The 26885-nt window shown below is 35.0% G+C and overlaps 1 protein-coding gene across 2 annotated transcripts in view; it reads left to right on the top strand.

The window, feature by feature from the left end:
• iffo2b (intermediate filament family orphan 2b) overlaps nucleotides 1–26885 on the top strand; it is a 47938-nt gene that overhangs the window by 17038 nt on the left and 4015 nt on the right. Inside the window, exons 2-6 of one of the 2 annotated variants that reach the window (XM_016504164.1) lie at nucleotides 15081–15141; nucleotides 17395–17490; nucleotides 21195–21365; nucleotides 22592–22731; nucleotides 24201–24360. In XM_016504164.1, the coding sequence (XP_016359650.1) occupies nucleotides 15081–15141; nucleotides 17395–17490; nucleotides 21195–21365; nucleotides 22592–22731; nucleotides 24201–24360 (628 nt within the window). Of the gene's footprint in view, nucleotides 1–15080; nucleotides 15142–17394; nucleotides 17491–21194; nucleotides 21366–22591; nucleotides 22732–24170; nucleotides 24361–26885 lie in introns of both variants that reach the window. The other variant, XM_016504163.1, reaches the window with a different exon arrangement.

Raw genomic sequence — 26885 nt, 5'->3', positions numbered from 1 at the left:
CTGCCAGTCAAGACTAACCGATTTATGATTTGTTATCGATTTTTTATCGAATGAAAAAATCGGAAATGATCACTTTGGTACATTGAGAAGGCATAAATATAAAATATTAATAATAATAATAATAACAAAACAAAAAAAATTATCCCGGTGCTCCTGATGGCCAGTCCGGGCCTGCTGTCTATCATTCTGTTGTTCTGTCTGTCTGTGTGAGTGTACTGGAGAGTATCTATGGCAGTCTGAGATGTAGTCATGTTTCAGGGATGGTCAAGCAGATTAAAAGAGCATTGATGTTTGACAGACGGCTTCTCACAGTCTTTCACTCAGTGGTTAGATATCTAGATGTGTGTGTCCTCCTCATGCTGATGGAATGGGGGTGTGGATGACCTTTAGGGTGGGCCGCGCTCTGATTCACCCTCACTGATCTCTGCCAGGCTCGCACACGTCCATGTCTCACCTGTGACGTGTCGTTTCCCGAGATTTATGGGCAGCCGATGGATTCTCTGTCTCTGGACTAGGGATGGGCTGTGCAAGGACATTAATGATTCTGATCCCATGAACAATTATTTTACTTTGTGGATGCATAATTGTAAGATATTGCCACATCGATGTGGAGTTCAGTCACTTGTGCATATTATGCAATGTCTTTGAAAATGCCTTATTTAGGCAGATTTCAAGAGTGGTAACTAGATGTGTAAAATGTTATAAAATGGAAATTTGTGCACTTTTAAATAATATTGATATTTATATTCAGGTTTTGAAATTAAAACTCACTCAGCAGTCAGTTTGGCTAAAAGTTACTGGCTAATTCAGCACTTATATATACAGTATATATATATATATATATGTATGTATGTATATATATATACACTATATATATATATACACTAATTCAATTCAATTCAAGTTTATTTGTATACACTACCCATCAAATGTTTGGGATTGGTAAGATTATATACATCAGATTACTTATTTCATAATATGTGAGCCTGGAGCACAAAAGCAGTCTTAAGTCTCTGGGGTATATTTGTAGCAATAGTCAACAATACACTGTATGGGTCAAAATTATTGATTTTTCTTTTATGCCAAAAATCATTAGCATATATATATATCAGTTTTATAACAGTCAGTGATTGCTTGCAGATTGCAGATACCTGTTTCCTCAAAATTGCTCTTTTTTTATTAATTGCAAACCCTGTTTATAATTCTATAGTTTATATAGGACTTGTATTAATATGCATCATGAGCTGTAACCACATATACAGTAAATCATGATCTGGATTAGCGTTTTGCTAAAGTGAATCACTGCTGTTCCAACATTAGACCAGTTGCATTTGCACTAGATGAATACGGCAAAGTCCATCATCCTGGCACTTTAGTTCAAAGCCTTTTGCTGGATTCTGGGTGATTTAAAGATCTATTTGTGAGCTTTAATGCATTATCATCCCTTTACAACTCCACTTCTATAAAGAGAATTCGTTATTAGCCCTGTTACTCTTGCACTGATGACCGTTTTTTTGGCGCAATTGCGAAACCGCAGGTCAACGAAAGGATAAAATCGTCTTGTATTTTGGGTGTAGCTAAAACTACCAAAACTAACCCTTTATATCACACCTATGTTATATCATAATGAGTCCTAACAAGCCTTGTGATTTTTGGAACAAAACTCTTTAAATGTTTTTCCACCTATGATGAGGAGTGGTTTTGTGATGAATAACAGCGCCCCGAGCATTGGCAATGCAAGTTATCACACAGGAGTGACTTGTATGTAACTGTTCTTGGCGGCAATAACAAGCTTTTAGCTCAATTAAGTGTTCTTTCTCGAGAAAGTTTGATAGGACTTAACATGCAAAGTATGTTGCGGCCACACCTTGCTAATGTTGAAGCCGTTGAGGTGTATTATGGATGGGAAACGTGACAGAGAGGGAGTTGTTGGTCAGGCGGCCGTATGAGATAATGAGTTTGTTTAGCGGAGTAATATGCATTGCTAAGAACTTCATTTGGACAACTTTAAAGGTGATTTTCTCAATATTTAGAATTTTTGTAAAAATTTTTTGCACCCTCAGATTTTCACATAGTTGTATCTCGGCTAAATATTGTTCTATGCTATCAAACCATACATCAATGGAAAGCTTATTTATTATGATGCATAAATCTCAATTTCAAAAAATTGGCCCGTATGACTGGTTTTGTGGTCCAGGGTAACATATATAATTATAAATTAATAATAATGTTATAATATATATAAAATATACAAAAATTACTGTATATTACAATACATAAACCTAACAATATGCAAAATTTGTAACATAAAAAACGCTGATGCATGAATTTGTGCAAACATAGAGTAACCTTTTCTCCTTCTTCTTTTAAAAGTTGATATTTATTTCTTTATATAAATATTAATATCCTAACTCTGCATGATTATTTGGTTAGTTGCATGTTTTTCCTGTCATCAGAACAAACATGTGACCCATTTTGATGGTACAAATAAACAAAATAATCCTTTAAAAAATATAACAATATATCAATAGAATATATAAAAATGAAATATATATTATTACATTTAGTCAGTGAGTTGCCCTTGCCATCAGGACCAAACCTGTGACCCATTTTAGGAGAACGTCACATGCCAGCTGCTCAGATGCTTTATGACTGCGTCAGTTGTTGTATTAAATGTCCACACCTGTTTCACACATGTCTGCATACCTAGTTTTCATCTCTAAATCCACACATGAGCCGTTTTCATGTCACATTTTTGCATCACACCCTAGTTTTTGGACTGAGCTTGTGTTGGGCGTCTTCTAGTGAATGAAACTCTGCAGCGAACCCTGGGTTCATGTCTTGTTAAATCCCTTGTCAATAAAACCATAAGCCACAAGATATCCTTAGTAAGTTATTTTGTCTCAGCTGTTGTTAAGAACAATGCAAACCACCCTAAAACCTGTTATGCACAGTTTTGAAGGACTTAAAGGGACAGTTTCATCTCTAAATCCCCACGTGAGCTTTTTTTTTTTTTTTGCATCACACCCTAGTTGTTGAACTGAGCTTGTGTCGGGCGTCTTCTAGAGAATGAAACAGCACCCAAAGCTCTCTCGAGGCTTTTCACACTATGGTTAACCCTGGTTTAATGTCTTGTTTAAATCCCATGTCAATAAAACCAAAACAAGATATCCTTAGTAACAGTTATTTGGTCTCAGGTGTTGTTAAGAACAATGCAAACCTTCTTAAAACCCATTACTGTGTGCACAGTTTCTAAGGACTTAAAGGGATAGCTCACCCAAACATTAAAATTCTGTCATCATTTACTCACCATCATGCTGTTACAAACCTGTATGAGTTCCTTTCAGCTGTTGAGCACAAAAGAAGATATTTTGAAAAATGTTGTGAACCAAACAGTTGACGGTGTTTATGTTTAATAGGTGTTTATGAACTATTCCTTTAACCCTTTAATAAAATGATGGCAACAGCAATATGATTAGAGTCTGATGTCATAAAAAAAAAAGCAAAACTAAAATGATCAGACACATTTATTTCTAAAATAAATCTACTATAGGGAGGCATTTATATTTACTGTTACAGTTTGTGTGGCCTCCGGTCAGCCGTTACTGATACTTTCACAGATCATTTTGAGGTGTGGGTTATTTTCTCCCTCTGTATTTGCAGTGCTGTATTCATGACGTCTGATCTGTTTCTGAAGCAAGAAGAGATGCCTCATGGAAACCAGCTGATTCATATAATCATTAAGTCCTGATGTGTGTGTTAGTAGATGCACTCTTAAAAATAAAGGTACTTAAAAGGTTCTTTACAGCAATGTCATAGAAGAACCATTTTTGGTTCCACAAAGAACCATTCAGTAAAAGGTTCTTTATAAACCATCTCTTTCTTATCTTTTTATAATCAGAAGAACCTTCTTTTGCCTCAAAGAACCATTTGTGAAAGAGAAAGGTTCTTTATGGAACCATTTAGACAAAAAAAGGTTCTTCTATGGCATTGTGAAGCACCTTTATTTTTAAGAGGATAGATAGATAGATAGATAGATAGATAGATAGATTACTCCTTTTAAATGTAATCACGTTTCTGTTCTGATTACTTTATTTCAAAAGTAATTAGTAATTAGTTACATTACTAGTTACGTTACTTTTTTCTCCATGAAATTTATGAAATCCCAGCATACACGCTCCCGATAAATATTTGTTATTAAAGCATCAACATTCACAGAACACTGTTATTTTTAACTAAAGCAAGCGGCTGCTGCATGCATGGTTTGGCAGAATGCCAGCAAAGAGCGCTGCATTTATAATCTCTAAAAGACATCTCAGTTCATCGCAATCTCACAAATCTCTGTTATAACACAATACATATATGCATAATGAATCTATCATAATGTCTACAATCCGTGTGTTATAATGAGAGGATTTGTGAGCACGCAAATTTCAGCACTGCATTGCTCAACGGAGCGAACACGTGTTATAGTCTAAATAGAAACTCTGCATACGCTCGCACCTGTTAATCGTTTTTATTTTATATTAGTTCATGTTGTTTTTGTGCAATAGATGAATAACTATTTATTTGTTTTAGATATTTTATGTTTAGATATTTCTATTTTGCGGGAGTCCCGTGAATAATTTTATTCTCCTGCATCCCGCACACACACGAGTGTCTACCCGCCCGCACCAGCACTAGCCCATCTTATCCCGCGCCGCGCTCTGTTGCGTCGGGTCTCGCGGGAGCAGGTCTCTAATCCACTGGCACTTGACTCGACAGTGCGTGTGCTACATCCTTTTTACAATCTCTAGATTATAAATCACTGCATTCTGTAAGCAGTGTAACGCGGCAGTAACGTATAGAGACCTCGGCTTGTAACTATACTCTAATTACTATTTTGAAAATTATAATGCGTTAAATTACTCCGTTACTAAAATAGTAATCAAATTACAGTAACGCGTTACTAAGTAATGCGTTACTGCACAACACTGTATATAAGTAAACGTGACGTGACTGGAGTGCTGATTGCAGAGCTGGTGTAAAAATCCACATTGCTATGATCGGATGCTTTCTTAACTGCTATTTTCTCATTGTTGTAATTTTTGTTGTGTTTATTTTGTTATTGAGAGGAAAGCGCGCAGCACATATTTCCATATTCATCTAAACATCGCTCTCGCAGTGTAGGGATGTTTGCAAGCAATAAAGCACTGCTTATACCGTACTGCTTTTTACTCCTAAAAGAAGAACAGAAAAGAACTTCTTGAGTATATTTTTTGTATGTAGTTTTGTAAAACGTACCCAATTTCTACAGTACAGTTTTTTTGTACTTGCTCGGCTTCGTTTGCACGTCTCTTAAGCGTGTCTTCTTCTAATGGATTGTATGCGGGAGCACTGAATTATACAGTCTTGCTCTACAGTGCCACACTGGTCAAACCGTGTTATTGCATGCACTTACATTAGATCAAATTATATCAAGTTGCTATTCGACAATAAACATGATCATTTCAGCACTAGTTAGGTCAACTGAAAATGAATCTATGAATGTATTTTCCTTAATCAGATTTTTTCCCCATTACAATGAAAAGTTGAATGAACTGCAAACTGTTTTGTATTCTGCACAATTATGTAAGTGTTCCTTGGTTTTGCAACTGAATTTCCCTTTTTAATAACTTGCAATTATTATTTGGAAGCATTTAAAGGAAGATGTTTTAACAGCCAGATGATTTTTGAGGTTTCTGCTTTCTGCCTCAACCTGCTCTTGTGGTCATAACCTTTTTTAACAGGTCTTACGCAAATAATCATGGTGCTTGTTAAGGCAAGCTGCACAATTACAATTGATCGTGTTGTTTGTTAAACCCTTTAATCCTGAGTATTAAACTTTGGCACGTAACTCAGACTTGAATGAATTCTTAAGTCTTCCATGCAAGAAAGAAAGTTTGACTATTTCTGCTATAGAAGTAAGAGTTGTTTGCTGGTATGAGCTTCAAATTGAGCAACAGAAACTCAGTCTTTACTACAACCCTTTAAAATAAAAGTATGGTTTAACTTGATGAAATTATGATAGATATATATTACTATTGTACAGTAGAATGTGCTTCTTAAAGTAATAATAAAAATAATGGTAATACAGCTTATTAAAACATTATTTTTAAAGGAATATCACACAATATTACACATTTTTGTTGGTGTTTTAATGTAAACAATAAACCTCTGTTGTGCAGAACTAAAAATTAAAGGAATTGTTTCTTTTGATTAAATTTTAAAAGATGAAATAGTTTGTTTTAATGCATTCATTAGATTTTGATAATAAATCTGTATTAAATAATAAAACACAGAATCCAGAAATATTAAAACTGAGCATGTCTGAATAATGGAGCACACTTCAAAGGGCATTATTATTGTTCAAAATGTATTACATTTTTAAATTGTTAAGTTTTAAGAATTCAATTCATCAGACATCCTTTTTGATTATTAAAATGTAACAAAAATTTCATCCAGAAAAATTAAAATGGAAAACACAGAATTTAAATAAATAAATACATACACATTTCCTTGGGCACTATTATTGTTAAAAATGTAATAAATTATTTAATTGATAAAGATGTATGAATTAAATTGATTAAATCAATTTTGGATATTACAATTTAAGTAAACCATTAAAATGAAATCCAGAAATATTAAAATGGAAAACACAGAATTTCTGAAAAAAATAAAATTTATTTCACAGGGCATTATTATATTTAAAAATGTAAGAAATTATTAAATTGTTAAAGTTCTATTAATTAAATGTATTAAATCCTTTTTGATTGTTAAAATGTGTGTGTTCACGGTGTGTGTGTGTGTTCACTGCTGTGTGTGTGCACTTAGGATGGGTTAAACGCAGAGCACTAATTCCTAGTATGGGTAACCATACTTGGCCACATGTCATGTCACTTTCACTTTCACTTTTCACTTTCACTTAAAATGGAATCCATATCCATAAAATCTGGAAACGGAAACCACAGAATGCGTTAAAAAATCAAACAGATTTTATAGGGCCACTCTCTTCTGGAGGACAGTATGATCAGTGTGAAATATTTGCTCACAACATGCTATAAACACATGGTGAAGACGTCGGAGTCTGTTACCAATGGACCAATGAATGCACCGGGGAAAGAGTATTAGCGATAAATCACAGCATGCGAATGATTTGTGAGTTTGATTAGGCTGCTGTGAATGAGCGCAGAAGGATCTGTTCTGTCCTGTGAATCTCAGGTTAATCATACAGACCCTGAACTCACAAACAAACACACCGCCGATTTCCTGCAATCACTTGCACTTTCATTTCTGCACATGCAGCAGTATTTCAGCTGAGATGGATCACTGGTCAAAACACACTTGAATAAATTGAGATGAGTAGAATAATTTGAGTCACAGAAGAACATGTCAGGGAAAAGGTTGCTCTCTTTAAAGCGTTTAAGCTGCACACGATGTGCTCCCATCCCAGTTGGTAAAGGGCTATAAAACTGAAAGACCCTTAACAAATGGCTTTTATAGCCATGAGACATCTGTAGATGCAAACAGCTGGCAATAAACATTTCCCCTCTCAAGCTATTAGCATATGCCTCTGTCATATTTGAATATAAGTAAGTGCCCCTGTGAAAGTACTGTTTTGGCAATTGCATTTCCCCCTTTCTTATCACTTGCCAGGTTTACAGAGCCAAAAGAAAGGGGGAAAAGAGGCAAATTATGAATGCATTTGCTGCTTTATCTCTGTATTTTATCATTTTTGAGCTGCCATAGAGAATGATGGGAAATATAGTTTGGTCACATCAGTATGTCTCATATTCATTTGTAGTATAAACAAAGTAATAAATCAGTGACTGATGAACTCAAAAACACTATATGCTATCAGTTAAGTTTATTAGTTTGTTTATGTTAAAATGGTGTAATCCAAATGGATGGAAATTGTATGTTAATTTAAAAAACATAAATCTTAAATTTAGGCCTGAGAGCAGTGAGATTAACCAAGACATTTTTGTGACACTGAATCATTTGTGCAGTGCATGATGGGACTCATTTATAAAGCATGTGCTCATCAGTAGATATCTGTGTGGTGACTTTCTCATCTGTTGCCATCTGTCCTTGTAAGGTCTATGTTAGCCTCTCAAACAAACAGAAAACTGGTCCTGCTCTCCTTATGGGGTTTGGGAGTGAACTGGTTCTCTTGTTGTAGTTCCTGAGATTATGTTCAGTGTTTACTGGATTAAAATCACACCTCACTAGTTGTTCTGGAGATAAATGTGGGTTTAGGTGAAGTGATTCTCTTTTACCAATGAGAAGGAACCTATTGTGTTTTTAAATAGCCTTTAGTTTACATAAACTCCTGCCAAAACCATGATTTGCTTCTTGCTACTGCTGTGTTTTTGGTCCATGGTCAGAAGCAAAAGACTGTACTATTTAAATGCACATTACCATTCTGTAAGATGTTTTTAAAAGACGTTTCTTATGCTCAATAACGGGTGCATTAATTTGATCAAAAATACAGTAAAGTCAGTAATATTGTAAATATTATTGCAATTCATAATAAGGGGTTTCTATGTGAATATATGTTAAAATGTCATTTATTCCTGTGATCAAAGCTGAATTTTCAGCATCTTTACTCCAGTCTTCAGCGTCACATGATCCTTCAGAAATCATTCAGATATTCTGATTTGCTGCTCAAGAAACATTTCTTGATGGTGGACTATATTTGCTGTTGCAACACTGCAGTTTCTGCCCGTGGAGGAAAAAATAAAGCTTCATAGAAATGTACACTGAAGACTGATACATATGATATATCTGAAATCTGATCTGCATGTCCTCTCATATATTTTAAACATAATTATTATGTGGAAACATGAAAATGCTATATTTTTAAATATTCATGAGCTTAATTATGAATTCTAATGACAGTAAGAGTTCATAATTATGTATTCTAATGACAGTAAGACTCTCTTTACCCTATATGTCCAGACTGTCAACTGTGATCAGATTGTGTCCTTCTGTCCTCTGCATCCCTGCTAACGCCACCCTGCATCCAGCAGGAAGTGATGCGCTGTGCCGTGATTGGCTGATGCAGCTGATGAACTCCAGTGACCTGCGGAGCTCTGCAGCAGCAGCAGCAGTGTGATTCACACACCAGCACTTTAGGAACAGCGTTCAATCAGCATCGGTCCAGACACACAGACAGACAGACAGAGAGAGAGAGAGAGAGAGAGAGAGAATACAGTGACCAGCGGCAGAGTCATATCTGACTGTACGGAAGGTTAGCAGGTTATTGGGTTACAATAAATGGATGGATAGAAAAAATTACCACGGATTTACTACAAAAAAAAACAAAAAACATGGTTACTATAGTTAAACCGTGGTAACCACAAATTAACCATGGTTTTGCTACACAAACCATAGTTTAACATGGTATTTGTAGTAAAACTGTGGTTATACAAATGGTAATCAATATGCCAAAAAACATGGTTGCTACAGTTTTACTATAATAAGACCAATGGATACATAAAGGATATAGATGAATGGATGAATTAATTAATAGACAGGATGGATTAAGAAATGGATAGATGGATGAAGGATGGATGGATGGATGGATGGATAGATGGATAAAGCGATAGATAGATGGATAGAACAATAGATGATAGATGAACAGGATGATGGATGGATGGATTGAATGAATGAATGAGGCATTTATATAGCGCTTTATTGTGTATTGCTGTACACCCAGAGCGCTTTACAATCATGCGGGGGGGGGTCTCTTTTCAACCCATACCGGTCGACGTGATTTTGCCAAGTAAGAATTGTTCCTGGATCAACATTACTGTCCAAAAATATAGACCTAACCCAATCCCTACCCATAATTTATTCTTAAAATTAGAGAGAAATGATAGGTGAAAAAAAGTAATAAATAAAAGGGGGGCAGGGGTCACATTGTGAAATAAATAATTTTCTCTAATACACAATGGCCACAGTTATTGGTACCCTTAGACATTCTTACAAGTAAAATATCTCTAAAGTATATTTCCATTCATAATTGAACTTTTGACTTTTCTGTTTTTTATTTTCATGACTTTTCTATTTTCTGTTCTACTTTTCTAAGATTGTTAAGCTTCACAAATTAGAAAGTGGCTGTAAGAAAATAGCTAAAGCATTGAAAATCCCCATTTCCAGCAATGGGGCAATAATTAAGAATTTTCAATCAACACAAAATATTACAAATCTGCCTATGGGTCTATATTGTCCTTATGCAAGGCAAGGAGGAGAGTTTGAGTGGCCAAAGACTCTCCAAGGATCACAGCTGGAAAACTGCAGAAAATAGTTGAGTCTTTGGTTTGCAAAGCCTCAAACAAATTTCAAACAACACCTACATCATCACAAGTTGTTTGGGAGGGTTTCAAGAAAAAAATCAAGAAATGAAAATGCTCTTAAACGAAAACAAACTCCAACATATTAATTTGCCAGACACTGCTGGAACTTCAAACAGGACTGATTTCTATGGTCCGATCAAACAAAAACAAAAAAAGAGCTTTTTAGCAGCAAACACTCAAGATGGGTTTGGTGCACACAGGAGTAAAAAAGTACCCCATGTGTACAATGAAATATAGTTCTGTATCTTTAATGTTGTGGGCCTATATTTCTGCTGGAAGTCCTGGACATCTTGTTCAGATACATGGCATCATGGATTCAATTAAATACCAACAGATAAAAAATTTAAAACTGACTGTCCATGCTAGAAATCTTATAATTGGCCAAGGTTGGATTTTACAACAGGACAATGATCCAAAAACAAACATCAAAATCAAAACAAAAATGGGTCACTGGGCACAAAACAAATATTCTGTCATTGCCATTCCAGTCCTCTGACCTGAACCCTATAGAAAATGAGTGTGGTGAACTGAAGAGGAGAAGCTCCATCATGGAGCTGGTATTCTGAAGGGTCTCAAGTGATTCTGGATGAAGGAATGGTCTCTGATCTCTTGTCAGGTGTTCTCCAAAGTTAACAAGCATTATAGGCAAAGATTCAGAGATGTTATCTAGGCAAAAGGATGATGCAAAAAGCATTGAATAAAAGGGTACCATTAATTGTGGCCGACATTTATTTCATAATGATATTTCGCCCCATTTTTCAGATGGATAAACAATGCAGATGTATTTTCACAGCCTTTTTTGATCATATTTACCAAGGGTACCAACAATTCTGACCACGACTGTAAGTACATAAAATGATGGATGGATGAGAGTACAATGGATAGAATGACAGATAGATGGATAGATGGATGGATGGATGGTTAGAATGATAGAACAATGAATGGAGGATAGATAGATAGATAGATAGATAGATAGATAGATAGATAGATAGATAGATAGATGGCAGTATGTATAATGTAATTGACTGTAGTTTTGGTAGTACGCAGCACCGGACGTCTGTGATCTTTTCAGGAGGCAAACCCTGAGTGTTTTGCTCATTTTTCAGAGGTTTCCTTGGTTTAAGTGTGTATTTTCTTCCACAGTTTCTTTGGCAACAGGAAAGCAAAGGTCTGCAATGTTTTGTGATGGCATGTGATTTGCTGAAGTGTCTTTGATGTGTGTTTAAGAGTGTGTGTGTGTGTGTGTGTGTGTGTGTGTTTATCTCAAGGGCAGGTTCCAGTTCATTCACTTGAGATTCTCAAGTGCCCTAATTAGTATGCTGACATCACATGGCTCTGTATCCTTTATAGACCTATGTCTCATTCAGAAGCACTGCGGAGCGAGTGTGTACTGTTTACCTCACCGTAGTAACGGTGAAGCAGGTCAGAGCCGGCAGTACATGCGATCGAGCGCTTCATCTGCTCAATGTGCTATTTTAGTAGTGAACTCAAGCGTTGCCATAACAACAGAGAGTGATGCCTCAGAAATTATTTGATTGTCTGTAGAAAGATTTCCTCTGGCGCACAGCGCTGTTCTGCATTTATGTTTACACATTTGATTAACTGCCTCTTTACAGCTGTCAGTCATACTTTGCAGCCTGTAAGTAGCAGATATACTGTATATGATGCTTGTATATACAATAATGGTTTTAGTGCTTTCTGGGTTGTGGTTTCTTGTTTCCTTATTTTACTTTACAGGTTGCTATAAACCAAACAGAGACCACATAATACACAATAACCTAACCTTGTTATATTCTATAGTGTGTCTGCTTTAAACATATATCAAAGTCTCTGTTTTAATATTTAATTCTATATTTTTATAATAATTTATGATCATAAAAGAAGTCAGAACTGTGAGATAAAAGTCGCAATTAACTTTAAAGCTGCAGTCCGTAACAAGCATGCTGCCGCTTCATTGCGTCACGTCTGTAAACTAAAATGTCAGGACACCGGCTATTAGGCTATCACGTGTGTGGATGCTGCAGGTGATGGATTGTTTGTAATCTTTTCTCACAGCAGCTGGAATAATTAAACTTATCATTTTGATGGCGGATTGTAATCCAAAAAGGTTTCCACGCTGGAGCCTGCCGGTGCACGACCCACGTTAAGAAAATAATTCCGCAAATAACTGCAATTGCAGGTTTCAAACAGAGATGGCTACAAAGAGGCAAAACTTATGAACTGCAGCCTTAAAATATCATTCCATAAAAATATTATTAAATGAAATATTATATTAAATACTATTTATAACAAAACTTTTGAATTTATAACAAAACTTAAGTGGTAGGTGATATGATTCAAATCTTATATCGCAATATGAGTTTTTTTTTTTCATGGTAACAATACATATCACAATATAGTTATATTTGCTTAAAATAAGGTCTTTATGATATCGACATTTATGATATTATAGAAATTTCATAATTCTTATCACCAGTGTTAATATAAAAAAACTAATACTAGCCTAAAAAAAAACAACTCGAAAGATCACTGAAGACAAGTTAACTATCAGTGATCAAATATGAATAAGGAAATACAACAGTAGATTTAGCCAAGAGCAGTGAGGCTGCCCGGATCCAATATACTGTTACACATGTTTTCTTTCTCAGCTGTTTGCTTTCACTTAAGACCTAAATTAATGTTAGGGTTAGGTTTACGAGGATACTTGCAAAGATGGGCATTTTGACACAAGTGTGTGTATTTAACCGTTCAAGGCCTATAAAGCGGCAAAAATAACGTTCAAAACTCCCGTGCTCTATGAGCACCATTTTCATGTGTGCGCACATACTGCGAAATTAGTTCCCTTTCACTGCAGATTGCATTTCAGCGGCTTAAAATTGCTTGTTTTTAAACAGCAACGCGTAAAAATTTGTGCAAATGATACGTTTTTGTGGCCACGTAGCACAGCAACATCACATGAGCGTGTAACCACGATGGAGACGATAGTTCAAAATCTCTACTGGATGACAAATTTCTACCAGTTAATATTGCCCGGTATATTGCCCACCCATACAAAACTTTCAATTCCCATTTCAAATCCACTCTTTGGTTTGGTTGTGTTGGTTTTCCACTCTCAGTCAGAGCACAGTATTGGGTTACAGATCTGCCCTGTCCCAGACACCTTGCAGTGGGCACACATACCACAGACGCCAGAGGAGCACAGCCGGGGCTTTACCAGAGGATTCCTGAGCTGAATGATCAATGAGACTGAGAAGGAACAGATATGATGAGCCTTCAACACAATATGATCACAAAATATATTGTATAAATTGCACATATGTATTTACGTAAATATATGTTGAACTAAAGAGGTCATCGGATGCCCATTTTCCACAAGTTGATATGACATACTTTGGTTTTTCAACGGTAATGTAAAACAACCCTTTTTACCTTGTCAAAAACAGCTCTGTTCACAGCGACCCATTTCGGTGCATGTTCCTTTAAATATTAATGAGCTCTGCTCACCCCGCCCCTCTCTTCCGTGGGGTGACAAGCCATTCTCATGAGACTGTAAACTTTAGCTGCATTTTGCTGCGGAACTTGCTAACTAGCACATTATTAGGAAAGGTGATTTACAAAGATTCATAAAAAAACCTTATACTCACTTCATCGTAGGTGAGGCTGGATAATGAATGATTCGCGCAAACATAGATGCATTTAGGTAGATCGGGGGGTGCATTCCCTTCAAAATCAAACTGCTGTCTTCAGCGGCTCAGATGTCGGGAGTAAATGACGACTGCTATGTTCATTATCACATCAATCAACAGAACACCTCAATCGCTTAGGAGTCATTCTTGTCTACCCCTGCTCCGAAGTCGAAACAATGGCAGACTGTTCACAGCTCACTCAGGGCGGGTCTAAGGTAAAACACCAGTGTCAATCAACAAGCGTGGGAGGGGCCTGGGTCTGTGTGACGTACAAGGGAGCATTCCCTTCACAAACAAACGTAACCCACTGCGTCTTCAGCGGCTCAGATGTTGGGAGTAAATGACAACTGCTGTGTTCATTATTACATCCAACAACAAAACACCTCAATTGCTTAAGAGACATTCTTATCTACATCAGCTCCAGCGGTGAAACAATAGCGGACTGATGACAGCTCACTCAGGGTGGGTCTAAGGTAACACACCAGTCCCGTCTGTGCAGAAACGCTACTGTCAATCAACTATCGTGGGAGGGCCTGGGTTGTGTGATGTCACACAGACAAGAAGCTGAGAACAGCTTGATTTGAGAAATGTGGATTTAAAAAAACACTGGGTGGATGTTTAGTAATATTGGGTGGCTGTGTACACACACTGCCAAGACGCATTTCGGTTCAAACAACATGTAAAAGTGAATTTTTCATATGATGACCCCTTTAAAAATATATATTTTTGCTGGTTGCTGTTTTTGCACTGATATCAGACCTTTTTATTTGTTATGAATTATTTGATCTTGTGGTTTGAGCTTATCAGCCTACAGAAAGAATAAAGATGAATGAAGTAGCTTTCATTTGTGTTTAAGTATTTAATTAATTGGATTCTCCACCAAAGCAGGCTTTGAGACTGTTGCCATAACAGGAAAGTAGTTAAAATATGACATAATTGTGCACTGTTACCATGATATAAAATGGCTCATAGTGTGATGGTCAGACTCATCAGAGGTGTGTCCCGTGTGTTGCAGATGGGAGGAGGAGCTGTCGAGAAGAGAACAGATGGAGTCGATGGTGCAGACGCTGCAGGAGGTGAGCTCACCTGCGCACCAGCCGTCTAGACTCTCTCACTGTGATACTAATTACATTTGCCATCTATATGACGTGGGTTTCTCACTTTACAACCTTGTAGCTGAAAACTATGACATCCAGATATCATGATGCAGGGGAATACTGACATTATATAGTTAAATCGTCACATTTAACATGTTTGTAGCCCAACTACAAATGCAAAACACAAATAAGATTATTTTTCTGGTCAAAAATATATGTGGAATGTATGATTTTTGTAGTAAACAGCAAAGCTTAAAGAGAAAGTTCTGGCATCATTTACTCAACCTCATGTTGTTCCAAACCTGTATATGTTGAACACAAAGGTATTTTTAAGAATGTTGGTAACCAAACAGTTTCTGGTCCCCATTGACTTCCATAGTATGGAAATAAATACCATGGAAGTCAATGGCAACTGTCAACTGTTTGGTTACACACATTCTTCAAAATATCTTCTTTTGTGTTCAGCGGAAGACAGAAACTCAAACAGCTTTGGAACAACTTGAGGGTGAGTAAATGATGACAGAATTTTCTTTTTAGGTTAAATGCTAAAATATATTAGAAATCGTACTTCTAAGGGCTGATCTAAAAATCTGTATCTAAAGATAAAAAAATAATAAATAGAAAATTTAATTAAATGATCAATTTTAAAATGAACTGGACAGAAAATATATTCGAAAATATATACGTTATACTTTGCAATCTTAAAATGCATTTTGAGTTATAGCAAAATGTATTTTTTAAATGTATTTTGAAAAATTTTAATAAATTTACATAAAACATATATAAAAATGGCCAGAAAATAAATGAGAAATATATTAGAAAACTTACTTCAAGGGGCAAGAAAATACAAATACATTTCCAGTCTTAAAATACATTTTGATTGAATGCAAAATCTATTTGTGAAAATGTATTTCTGGGCAATATAAATATATTAAAATAGAAAATATATTTGAAAACATACAGAGGCAAGAAAATAGTTTTGCGTGAATACATGGCCAAAGTATTTGGGACAATATAAATATAATAATGGCCAGAAAACATATGAGGATATATATATATATATATATATATATATATATATAATTTGACAAATAATTTTGCTGTATTGGTTTTTACATGTTTTTCCTTTAAAGTCTTAGAAGAGATCTCAACGATGTCTCAGTCAAGAGACGTTAAAGCTTAAATAATAAGCAACCGCATAGCAACTGCATTGAATTTCTTTATTTTAAATGATAAAATTAGATCTGGTGTTCCTTGAAATGACCCCTATAATGTGTGTGAGTATGCATGCCATCATGCTAAAATACATGATGAGCAACTTCTCACACATGTGATCTGAGCAAATATAAACTACTGTGTGTGTGTGAGACCTCAAACAATCTGGGACAGGGCTGTAAATGGGATGCATTTAGGAGTTTCATAGTTTAAATATGTCCGCATGGCCCAGTGCCGCATCCATGTCAGTCTCAAACTCCCCACATTCCCTCAGAAACGCGCTGCAGGTGTGAGATCCATCCTCTGCTGATGCAGCGGGAAAATCAATAAACGGCTGCATCTTTGTGTTGGATTATGGGTCAGCAAAACCGCCGAGGAGAGAAGCATCCCCAGAGATCCCAAACATGCTCAGAGCCTGCTTTTAAAATTCTGTCCTGAGTCGTATGGATTTCCTCTAAAACCTTCAGCGCCGCCGCTGTGGGGATTTCATTAGACTGGAGAGTGTGTGTTATGCTCAGGCTGGGTTGTTGTGCTTCACTGGCATCATGTTTAACATCAAGATCTGTCTGTAAGCTTTATTAAGACATTTCTATTCATCAGAGAATTCTGAAATGAAAATGATCAGTTCCCACTATAATATGAAGCAGCACAACAACATTGATAATAATCAGAAATGTTTCTTGAGCAGCAAATCACATATTAGACTGATTTCTGAAGGATCATGTGACACTGAAGACTAGAGTAATGATGCTGAAAATTCAGCTTTGCATCACAGGAATAAATTAAATGTTACAATATATTAAAATAGAAAAGAGTTCTTTTAAAATGAAATATTATTTTACAATATTAGTGTTTTTACAGTATTTTTGATTAAATAAATGCAGTCTCGGTGAGCAGAAAAGTCTTCTTTTGACTACTTTTGCAGCTAAAAGTGTCATCACATACAGACTATTTCATGTATTCTTATGTTGCTTTGTGTACTCATGTTTGCCTATATTTGTGTTTGGGTGTGTTCAGAATGTAAACGAATCCGAAGCCATTCAGGACGAGTTGAACGAGAAGGTCGAAAGACTGAAAGCTGAACTGGTGGTCTTCAAGAGCCTCATGAGCGATGTGAGTATTTCCATATCTGGAGACCAAAATATCACAGAGACTTGAGACATTTTCTTCATGTTTTCAGTCCAAGAAACACAGTATTTATTGGATGATGGATGATGTTTTTACCAGATTTGATAAGAATCTGAGTTTTTAATCAAGTCACAGTTGAATTGTTTTTACCATGAATATAGCCATTGCTCCTGACATGGCGTTAAATCATAAATAAATGAAATAAATAAATGCATTTTTTAAATGCATGCTTTAATAGCTTAAAGGGACATTTCACCCAAAAATAAAAAAGTGCTGTTATTTTACTTAACCTCAGGCCACCAAATATGTAGGTGTTTTTTTTTTTTCTTCAGTAGAACAGTAAAGAAGGTTTTTAGCTGAATCCGTAATCCTTGCTGATCCATTCATTCAGTTTTTAAGAATAAAAAAGCATATCAAGTAACACTAAATTAACACCTGTCGCTACTGACAGTATACTGAGGTCTTATGAAGTGAAACGATCAGTCTGTGCAAGAAACTAAACATTATTTACAACATTATTACCTGTAATAGAGCCTCAGGCAAACGGTCCGGAGTGATGTCCGAATGAATCATTCTTTTGAACCGGTTCTTTTTGGTGAACTAGTTGAATCAGTTCACTAAATCGGACTGAATGAAACGGTTCGCGGCTTGAGCAGCACAGATCTACAAGCTAGGCCTACTCAATCAAAACTCACTTTCAGATGCTTGACAGTCACTCCGACTCAAATGAGCCGAAATACCGACATATATGATCATAAGATGCAGGTTTTGCTGAGTCTTTCAGCTCTTCAGTTCCTCTAACAGTCACTGAACTGAGGAAAGAGTTCGACTCGAAGGAGTTCGACTCGAACCGCAGACCGATGAGCCGCTGAAATATGCATGTGTGAACCGAGCACTTGAATGAAGGGGTGAAATTAAATGGTTTATATAAAAAGGGGAGTTGATTAAGACTAGTTTATTCACTTTTTATGCTTTATATGCATTAGTACGTAAACAAACTGGTGAATCGGTTATCTGAACCAGAAACAAACTGCCCGAAAGAACCAGGGTGAGTAAATTAACAGCAAATTTAGGTTTTTTGGGGGGTGAACTATCCCTTTAATTCTAAAGCAAACTCTGTGACTGGTTGTTTTCCACGACTTCTGTTTCCTGACAGCAGAGAAACGCGCTCGGCCTTATTTGGCTTTTTTCCTCTCAGGCAGAAACACTGAGCTAAGACAATACACACACAAACAGAGCTCTGTTTTGAGTCTCATTGTCATGATATCATTATCTCACGCATACACACCTTCGATTTGTACCGGCTGGTCTGGATGGTGAGGAATGAATAAACCGTTTATGCAGATGTCACCTGGATTTACGGGTTAATTTTGAGTAGATTTACTCATCTTTGCTTTCGAATTGCCTCATCTGTCAGCCAGTCATTCACACGAGTGTCACTGTGTGCCGTAAAAATCATAAATAGTTTTGAAGCAATAAAAGCTGTGAACTGAAATCACTATTTATTGTAAAGGCTGGCGGACGCCGCCACTCTAAAGCTGTAGAGAACCGGAGGAAAATCCTGGACCTGAAAGTAAGAGAGAATGCAAGACGTGATCTGTAAAAGCATTGAGTTTAATAAAGAAAAACAATTGCCCTGATTTGTTTAACGCGCATCTGTTTCGATAAAAGCTTATTTTCGCCATGGAATAAAAAATTGCAAACAGTAATCGACTTTTTATCTCACAATTCAGACTTTTTTTCTTGCAATTCTGAGAAAAAGTCTTATTGCAAGTTTAGAACTTGCGTTTGAGAGATTTAAATGTGCAATTCTGAGAAGAATGGTAGAATATAAAGTCACTAATAGCGAGAAAAAAGTCAGAATTATGACTTTTTTTATCAAAATTGCAAGTTTATATCTCACATTAAGACTTTTCTTCTCAGAATTGCAAGTTTATAATCTCACAAATGCAAGTTATAAATTCGGAATACAAGTTCTCTTCCCAGAATTGCAGGATAAATAAACTCCTCAAATGTGAGAAAACTAGTCTGAATTGTGAGATATAAACTCAAAGTTACGAGGAAGAAAAGGCAGAATTGTGAGAAAGTCTCAATTACTTTTTTTTTATTCTGTGGAATTGAAATAAACTTCCTTACATTAAGACTTTTCTTCTCAGAATTGCAAGTTTATAATCTCACAAATGCAAGTTATAAATTCGGAATACAAGTTCTCTTCCCAGAATTGCAGGATAAATAAACTCCTCAAATGTGAGAAAACTAGTCTGAATTGTGAGATATAAACTCAAAGTTACGAGGAAGAAAAGGCAAGAATTGTGAGAAAGTCTCAATTACTTTTTTTTATTCTGTGGAATTGAAATAAACTTCCTTATGTTGCCCTAAATGTGTTGCGTTTTTAATTAAGAAACAACAAACAGAGTCAATGTTTTTGACTCCTCCTCTTCTCAATACAGAATAAATGAGTCAGAGCAATTGTTTCCCATGAGGCCTTTAGGTAAAATTAACTGCTCAAGTTTGTTGCGTGCCTGTGGATTTACCACAAGACTAACTTGTTGGTCGAAGCATCTGTGTGCAATGGCATTGATTTATGACTGATGTGTTGATGTCCTTGTTGGTGGCTTATAATTGATGTTCAGCATGAAGATTATAATGATTTAGAGTAATCCTGTGGCATAGTGTGTTATTGTTAAGAGAATGTCTCGGAGTTTCTCAGTTTGAATCTGCATAACTACAGTATATGGCCACTCGCACACTGCAGCTAAATGCAATTGTCACTTAATGCTGTTTAAACACTGTTCAGTTGCATGCAAAAACGGCATTTTTCAACTCAATTCACTCCTGAAAAAAAAATAATAATTAGTTGGTGACAATAGTATTTTCTTTTGAATTTTCATTTTTATTCGTGTGTAGTGTATAGAGAACCAAGCTGAACGATTAGTTGTTTATGTAGGGTGTTTTTTTTTTTTGAGTGATCTTATTTAAAATAAATAAATAAATTTGTTTTTGTATATCAATATTTTTTATTTTTAACAGAGTGAGCTATACTTATTTAAAAATATATTTAAATTTGTTTTTATTTTTTTAAATAGTTTCTATTTTACAAATATAGTTTTTATTTTGAAAATATTAAAATGAATTTTAAAATACTTTTTTTTTAATGTTTTATTTAAAAATAATAACATTCATTTTAAATTAAAAATAATATTTTTCATTTTAACAGATATACAACATTTATTTTAAATTTTTATTAAAATATTGTATTTATTTTTTTAAATATTAACAATAATATATAATATTTATTTATTTATTTATTTTTTAAATATTACAGTTTTTTCAAAATAAGTAAGTTAATATTTTAATGGATTAACTTACTCATTGATTGGACCATACTTGATATTTAAATTAGGTCATTGTCACTGGTTATAGAATAATAGTATAGTGCATACTATAGTTCATAATATGGACAATTCATGGACAATTGCATAGGAGTGAAAATAAAGTGACTATTGCTTTTTTAAAAATGACTGACGTTCATAGACCAAACTTTGAAGACAAAATCCACCCTGACTAAGCACAAATCTAATGACACTGCAACTGTTAATGTTGTTTCTCAAGCATCATAAATTCATTATCTGTACAGAAACTGTTCAGTTTTCTTTTCATTTTCTAACACTGCCTGAATCTTTGTTCAGCAAATGTCTGACCTCGACACCAAGATTCAGGAGAAAGCCATGAAGGTGGACATGGACATCTGCAGGAGAATCGACATCACGGCCAAACTGTGTGACGTGGCTCAGCAGAGGAACTCCGAGGACATGTCTAAGATGTTCAGCATCAGTCCATCCAGAGCACCAGCAGACAGGGTGGGTAAAACACGCAATACTAGAGTAAAACTGCTGAGGCAAGATCTCTCCTGCCCTGCACATGAGGTTATCACATTGCACTGCAGCCCAACCCACACTCTATGTCCAGTTCCAGTGCATGAGCTGATTTTAATATGTGGCTCTAATAGGGGTGTGTGATATTCATTGTCTGTGATAATATCATAATTGTTGTTTTAACGATATGTGATGTCACTCACTTTGCAAAAAACAAACAAAAACATGTCTTAAGAATCCAAAAGCATTCACTGCGTGATTTAGCCTTTTAGAATAGAATGCAGTTAGAATGTTATGAAAGAAAAATATATATCTGTATAGGTTTTTGTTTTTATATATTTATTAGATATGATATACTTAAGTATAGAAGCCCGAAGAAGCCTATAATTGCGACTTTGTTTTTTGTTTTTTTTGCAATTGCTAATTAAAAATCCCACAATTCTGACTTTTCTCAGAATTGCAGGATATAAACTCGCAGTTACAAGTTATAAGGTCAGATTTGCGTAAATTCCAACTCGCAATTCTGAGAAATAAAGTCAGAATTGTGAGATATGAACTTGCTATTGCGAGTTTTAAAATCAGAATTTCGTGATATAAACATGAAATTGCGCATTATAAAGTCAGAATTGTGAAATATAAACTCTTATAAATATAAAGTCTTTTCTCGCCCTCAGAATCAGACTTTATAACTCGCAATTGCAAGATAATTTCTCAAAATTCTGAGAAAAGTCATAATTGCAAGAAATAAGTCACGTGATCGCAAATGTGATATTAACTTTATACGACAGTTCAAAAAACATGACGTTAATATTAAGGGAGTTACATTTTAGACACAATATTCTGTTTTTGTTTATTTATTTTTGTTGTTGTTGTTTTTTTCCACCAAGAAAACCAAATAAAGCTGGGGCAGAACATTTGTGCGTACACTGCAGTCGGTTCCTGAATTAGACTGTTTTTGTATGAATCATTTGAGTCAATAATTCAATAATCTATGAATAAAGACAGCCACTTGCTTCATTTCTAAATTCATTTCAAATGAATCGTTTGAATTAATGATTCAAAGAATCACTCATGAATCACTCATTAAGACAGGGACTTGTCGCCACCTACTGGCGGTTTTTAGTGTCATATTTATTTTTCCATGGCAGGCCTAAACCAGCCGAGGTACTGGCATAAAATCACACTAAGTAAATATTGTCTGTGTGTCTTAGATGGCTGTGGTGTGCAAAAAGAAGGAGAAGAAGCCAGTATCAGATGAGGAAAACTCAGAGATGGATGCAGATCCCAGCACTTCGGAGGAGGACGTCCCCTTCAACATCACAGACCAGATGAAACGCATGCTCAACCACCTGTGAGTCCTCACAAAACCCAAAACAGATTCAGGTTTCAGCCTGTGATCTGTGATCATCTCATGCTTACACTCTGGCAGCACCAAGTGGAGATGCAAAGAATTGCAGAAAGACTAAAGCATTTTTTTGGTGGGGGGCGGGGGTATTGTGCAGGTTGCTTTTTTCCCATGTATTTGTAATGAGTGGGGACTGAGATTTTAATCTTTCAACTTTGATGTCATAATCATGTAAAGCTGGTATTTCTGTGTTTTTCTAATTCTCACATTCACACTTTCACTAACAGCTTTAGCTGCTGCTATTGTAGCGCAAACCAAAGTGCCTGATTCTGATTTCCTCCTCAGATCTGATATTTTTGAGGTTCTTCACATTGTACTTTTGGAAATATGGATCATATCATACACAGGTCTTAACTGCAAAACTTCTTATCTGACACGCATGCAAACAAGTAAGAAGTAAACAACTTGAATACACATTTCATTCAAAACACAGTGTTAATATAATTGAAATGTCATTATTAAGAAATCAACTTATATTTGGTTGGAGTATTGCTTTAATTGCTGAATTACATTTCTGCAAAAATAGTATTAATTCCATCTAGTTTTTTAGACGAAAAATTTAGTTTACTGACTCAAATGAATAATTATTGTACAAATGACTAATACAGTAATGAAATCAAGTCATGTTAAGTTGGAGTGTTTCTTTAACCCTGTAAAGCATTTATTTGTTTGACATTTATTTGTTCATCTCTCAGTCATCATTGTATTGCATTGCATTATATGTTTTGATCATAAAACTAAGCATTTAAATATCGTCTCACTAAGATATATTATTGGAGATATAGTGTGACTGATATTTATATGGATTCATAAAGATCTCATTGATTTACATTACAAGCTATCAGAATTTCACTTTACTTTTTGGCCATGTAAATATAAAAATCTGCACCAAATTGCATGTTTTTGCTCAATTTGGGCTTCTATATTCATACTATATGAGCCATAAAAACCTGATGTATTACATAGGACAAAAAAACAAAAAAAAAACAAACAAGTGAACTTTTTATATATATTTAAAAAAATATTTTGTCTAAAATTTCAAAAAACTATTCCATTTAAAAAAAATAGATTTTTCTGAATATAATTTTATATGTCAGGCTTATATATATCAGGCTTTCACACTGAAGTCGCATTGCAAAACAACAATTACACATCCAAATTCCACGAATGTGACTCAGATTAAGATTAAAACTGCGAGTGCAAATTTTGCCGTTCACAGTGAGGGAAAAATCAGATTTGGGCCTCATTTAACATGTTTGTGAATGTATGCGTCCTGTTTCGTGCTTGTCTATACTCTCGTCTTGTGCAGGCCATCCGAGACAGTCTTCACTGTCTGCTCTTTCTCTCTCCTCTCTTTCCGTCCCTTTCTTTTTCCTCACACGCAGACATTGTTCAGATAACTCATTTGTTGCTAGGCGGGAGACGTTTGAGATCGATGATGACTGTGACAGTTTGACGTGGGAAGAGAACGATGATACGCTGCTGTTATGGGAGGATTTCAGCAACTATAACATGCCCTCCGGCCTTACTAACAACACCGGTGCCCTCGACTGCAACGGAGACGCACAAGAAGCGGTGAGTTTCCATATACACTACTGTTCATATGACTGGGCTTGTTTTGAAAAAAATCTCTTCTGCTCGCCAGATCTTGTCTGATTAAAATACAGGAAAAGCTGTAAAATTGTGAAATATTATTCAAATTTAAAATGAGTGTTTTTTTATTTGAATATATTTTAAGATGTAATTTATTCCTGAGATGCAAAGCGGATTTTTAAGCATCGTTACTCCAGTCTTCAGTGTCGCATGACCCTTCAGAAATCATTCTAATATGCTGATTTGAAACATTTCTGATTATCATCAATGTTGAAAACAGTTGTGCTGCTTCCTATTCATGTGAAAACAATTTTTGATGAATGGAGAGTTCAAAAGAACAGCATTTGCTTGAAATATAAATTTTTTGTAACTTTATAAATTGCATTAAAATTTAATAGGGCTGTTGCGATTCTTCGATTTTATTCGACTATTCGATTTTTAAAAAATCCTCGACTTCATTTTGCTTGCCTCGACTAACCAGCAAAATACCGAAAGTGGCGCATTTCACGGACGAGAATTAATAAAACACATTTTTAGTCTGTTTTCCAAGGCTGCATGATATATTAAACCCATTTAAAAATCATAATTAAGCATAATTGTGAATTCACAAACGCTATGATTTAATTAATTATATGCGATGCAGTTCTAATACAGTATATGCATTTTAATTATTTATATGCGTGTAGGTTAAGTACATGTATCACACAGCGGCTCCGTTCACAGTAGTTCCACAGGAACTGTTACCATTTACATGTGTGGAGCGTCTCAAACTCCATCTCTGCATGTTGTTGTGAATTTGGATTTATTATAACGTTCATCTGGGAACGCAACATGCGCCATTTCATCAGATTTGTAAGGTAAATCATTTATAAATCTACGGAAACACAGGAGAATACATCACGGTTTCAAAATAAAAGCTCAAACCCTCACTCTGAGTTTACACGTTTTGATGTCCACATATTCTTTTAATTACAGTGGCTATAGCATTTCTGTCCTAAAGAAATGGCCAAATATTAAAGATTAAGTGGACATTTGAATGAAATGGTGCGTGGTTAATATTAAACAAGGATTAGATCGCGCAGCAATGTGTAAAAACAATCGTCAGGCCGTTGGCGCCCCCTGCAGGCCTTTATTGTGATGCGTAATGTACATTAGCTCTATTGTTTATAATGCATTATGTATCTTAACAGTTTTGTTCAATAAAATCATATGATTTCTTGCTTTTGATACTTTATTTGAACTAATTATTATTGGCTCATTGTTATTATATATGTATTTTAAGTAATTTAATAGGCTATTGTTCACTTACATATTTTTATTACCACAAAAAAAGTTATTATAATTATAGGGCACTATGAAATCCGTTTTATTTCCAAATTCAGTTTTTTCCATTTTCATTTTTCTATACTCCATTTTAATGGTTAAATTAAATTTTATTAATCAAAAAACCTGTCTAATTAATTGAGTTTTACAGTTTTATCTTTACCAAATTCTGTTTTCCATTATTTTCTGGATTCATTTGGATCCATTTTAATGGTTTCATTAAATTTTAATAATCAAAAGCATCTCCAATTAATTGATTTTATTTATTTATAAGTAAAATTGTTGATGTTTTTGTGGCAAATTATTAGTTTAGATTAATCTAAATAAAAATAATCATTAGTGGCAGCCCTAAAATTTTATAAGACGTCTTTACTGTCAATTTTAATCAATTTAATGCATCCTTGCTAGGGATGTAACGATTCACTCAACTCACGATTCGATTAGATTCACGATTTTTTTTTTACAAAATGAGATTTAAGACAAATTGTAAATTAAATGTGTCCTTTTATTATTGCTTGGACAAAATGCTGCATGTTTCTTTGTGAAATTGAAATATAACACTATAATAATATACTAATATATCACTTGTATATTATTGCTCTTTTGCTGGTTTTGATTGCTTCTATTGTCCTCATTTGTTAGTCGCTTTGGATAAAAGCGTCTGCTAAATTACAAAATTTAAATATAATGTAAATGTAAATAACAAAACTAAATTGAAATTTTAAAACAAGCCCCAAATCAAATAAATAAGTAACACAAATAAAATAAATCTCTTCATATAAACAAAATAAGGCTTTGTCTGTGCTCTTTCCATTTAAAATTAGAGGCAACCACTGCATTTAATCATGATCCAAACAAAGATGCTGCATACATGCAACATGAACAGTTTTTAATCAAATTAGATTGTATAATTTCGAAATTTGAAGCAAAAACAGAATGGTTTGACCGGTTTTGTGAAACTATACATAAAAAACATCTGCATGAAACAGAAACAGCAGACGAGCTGAATGAGACACAGATGCACTCTCTGCCAGCAGGTGGCGCTTAAACCGTTTCCTGGTTTCCGCTGTAAACAAAGCAGCGCTGAACTTACGAACTTTAATATGCATTATACAGAGGCAAGATGAAAAGAAAAAATACCATCTAAACTTTTCTAAAGACAGTAAGTTCCCCTCAGACATGCA

The sequence above is a fragment of the Sinocyclocheilus anshuiensis genome, unplaced genomic scaffold (assembly GCF_001515605.1).
Source record: "Sinocyclocheilus anshuiensis isolate Anshui unplaced genomic scaffold, SAMN03320099.WGS_v1.1 scaffold262, whole genome shotgun sequence".
Classification (NCBI taxonomy): domain Eukaryota; kingdom Metazoa; phylum Chordata; class Actinopteri; order Cypriniformes; family Cyprinidae; genus Sinocyclocheilus; species Sinocyclocheilus anshuiensis.
The sequence above is the reverse complement of the archived record's forward strand: the minus strand, read 5'-3'. Positions and strand labels throughout refer to the sequence as shown.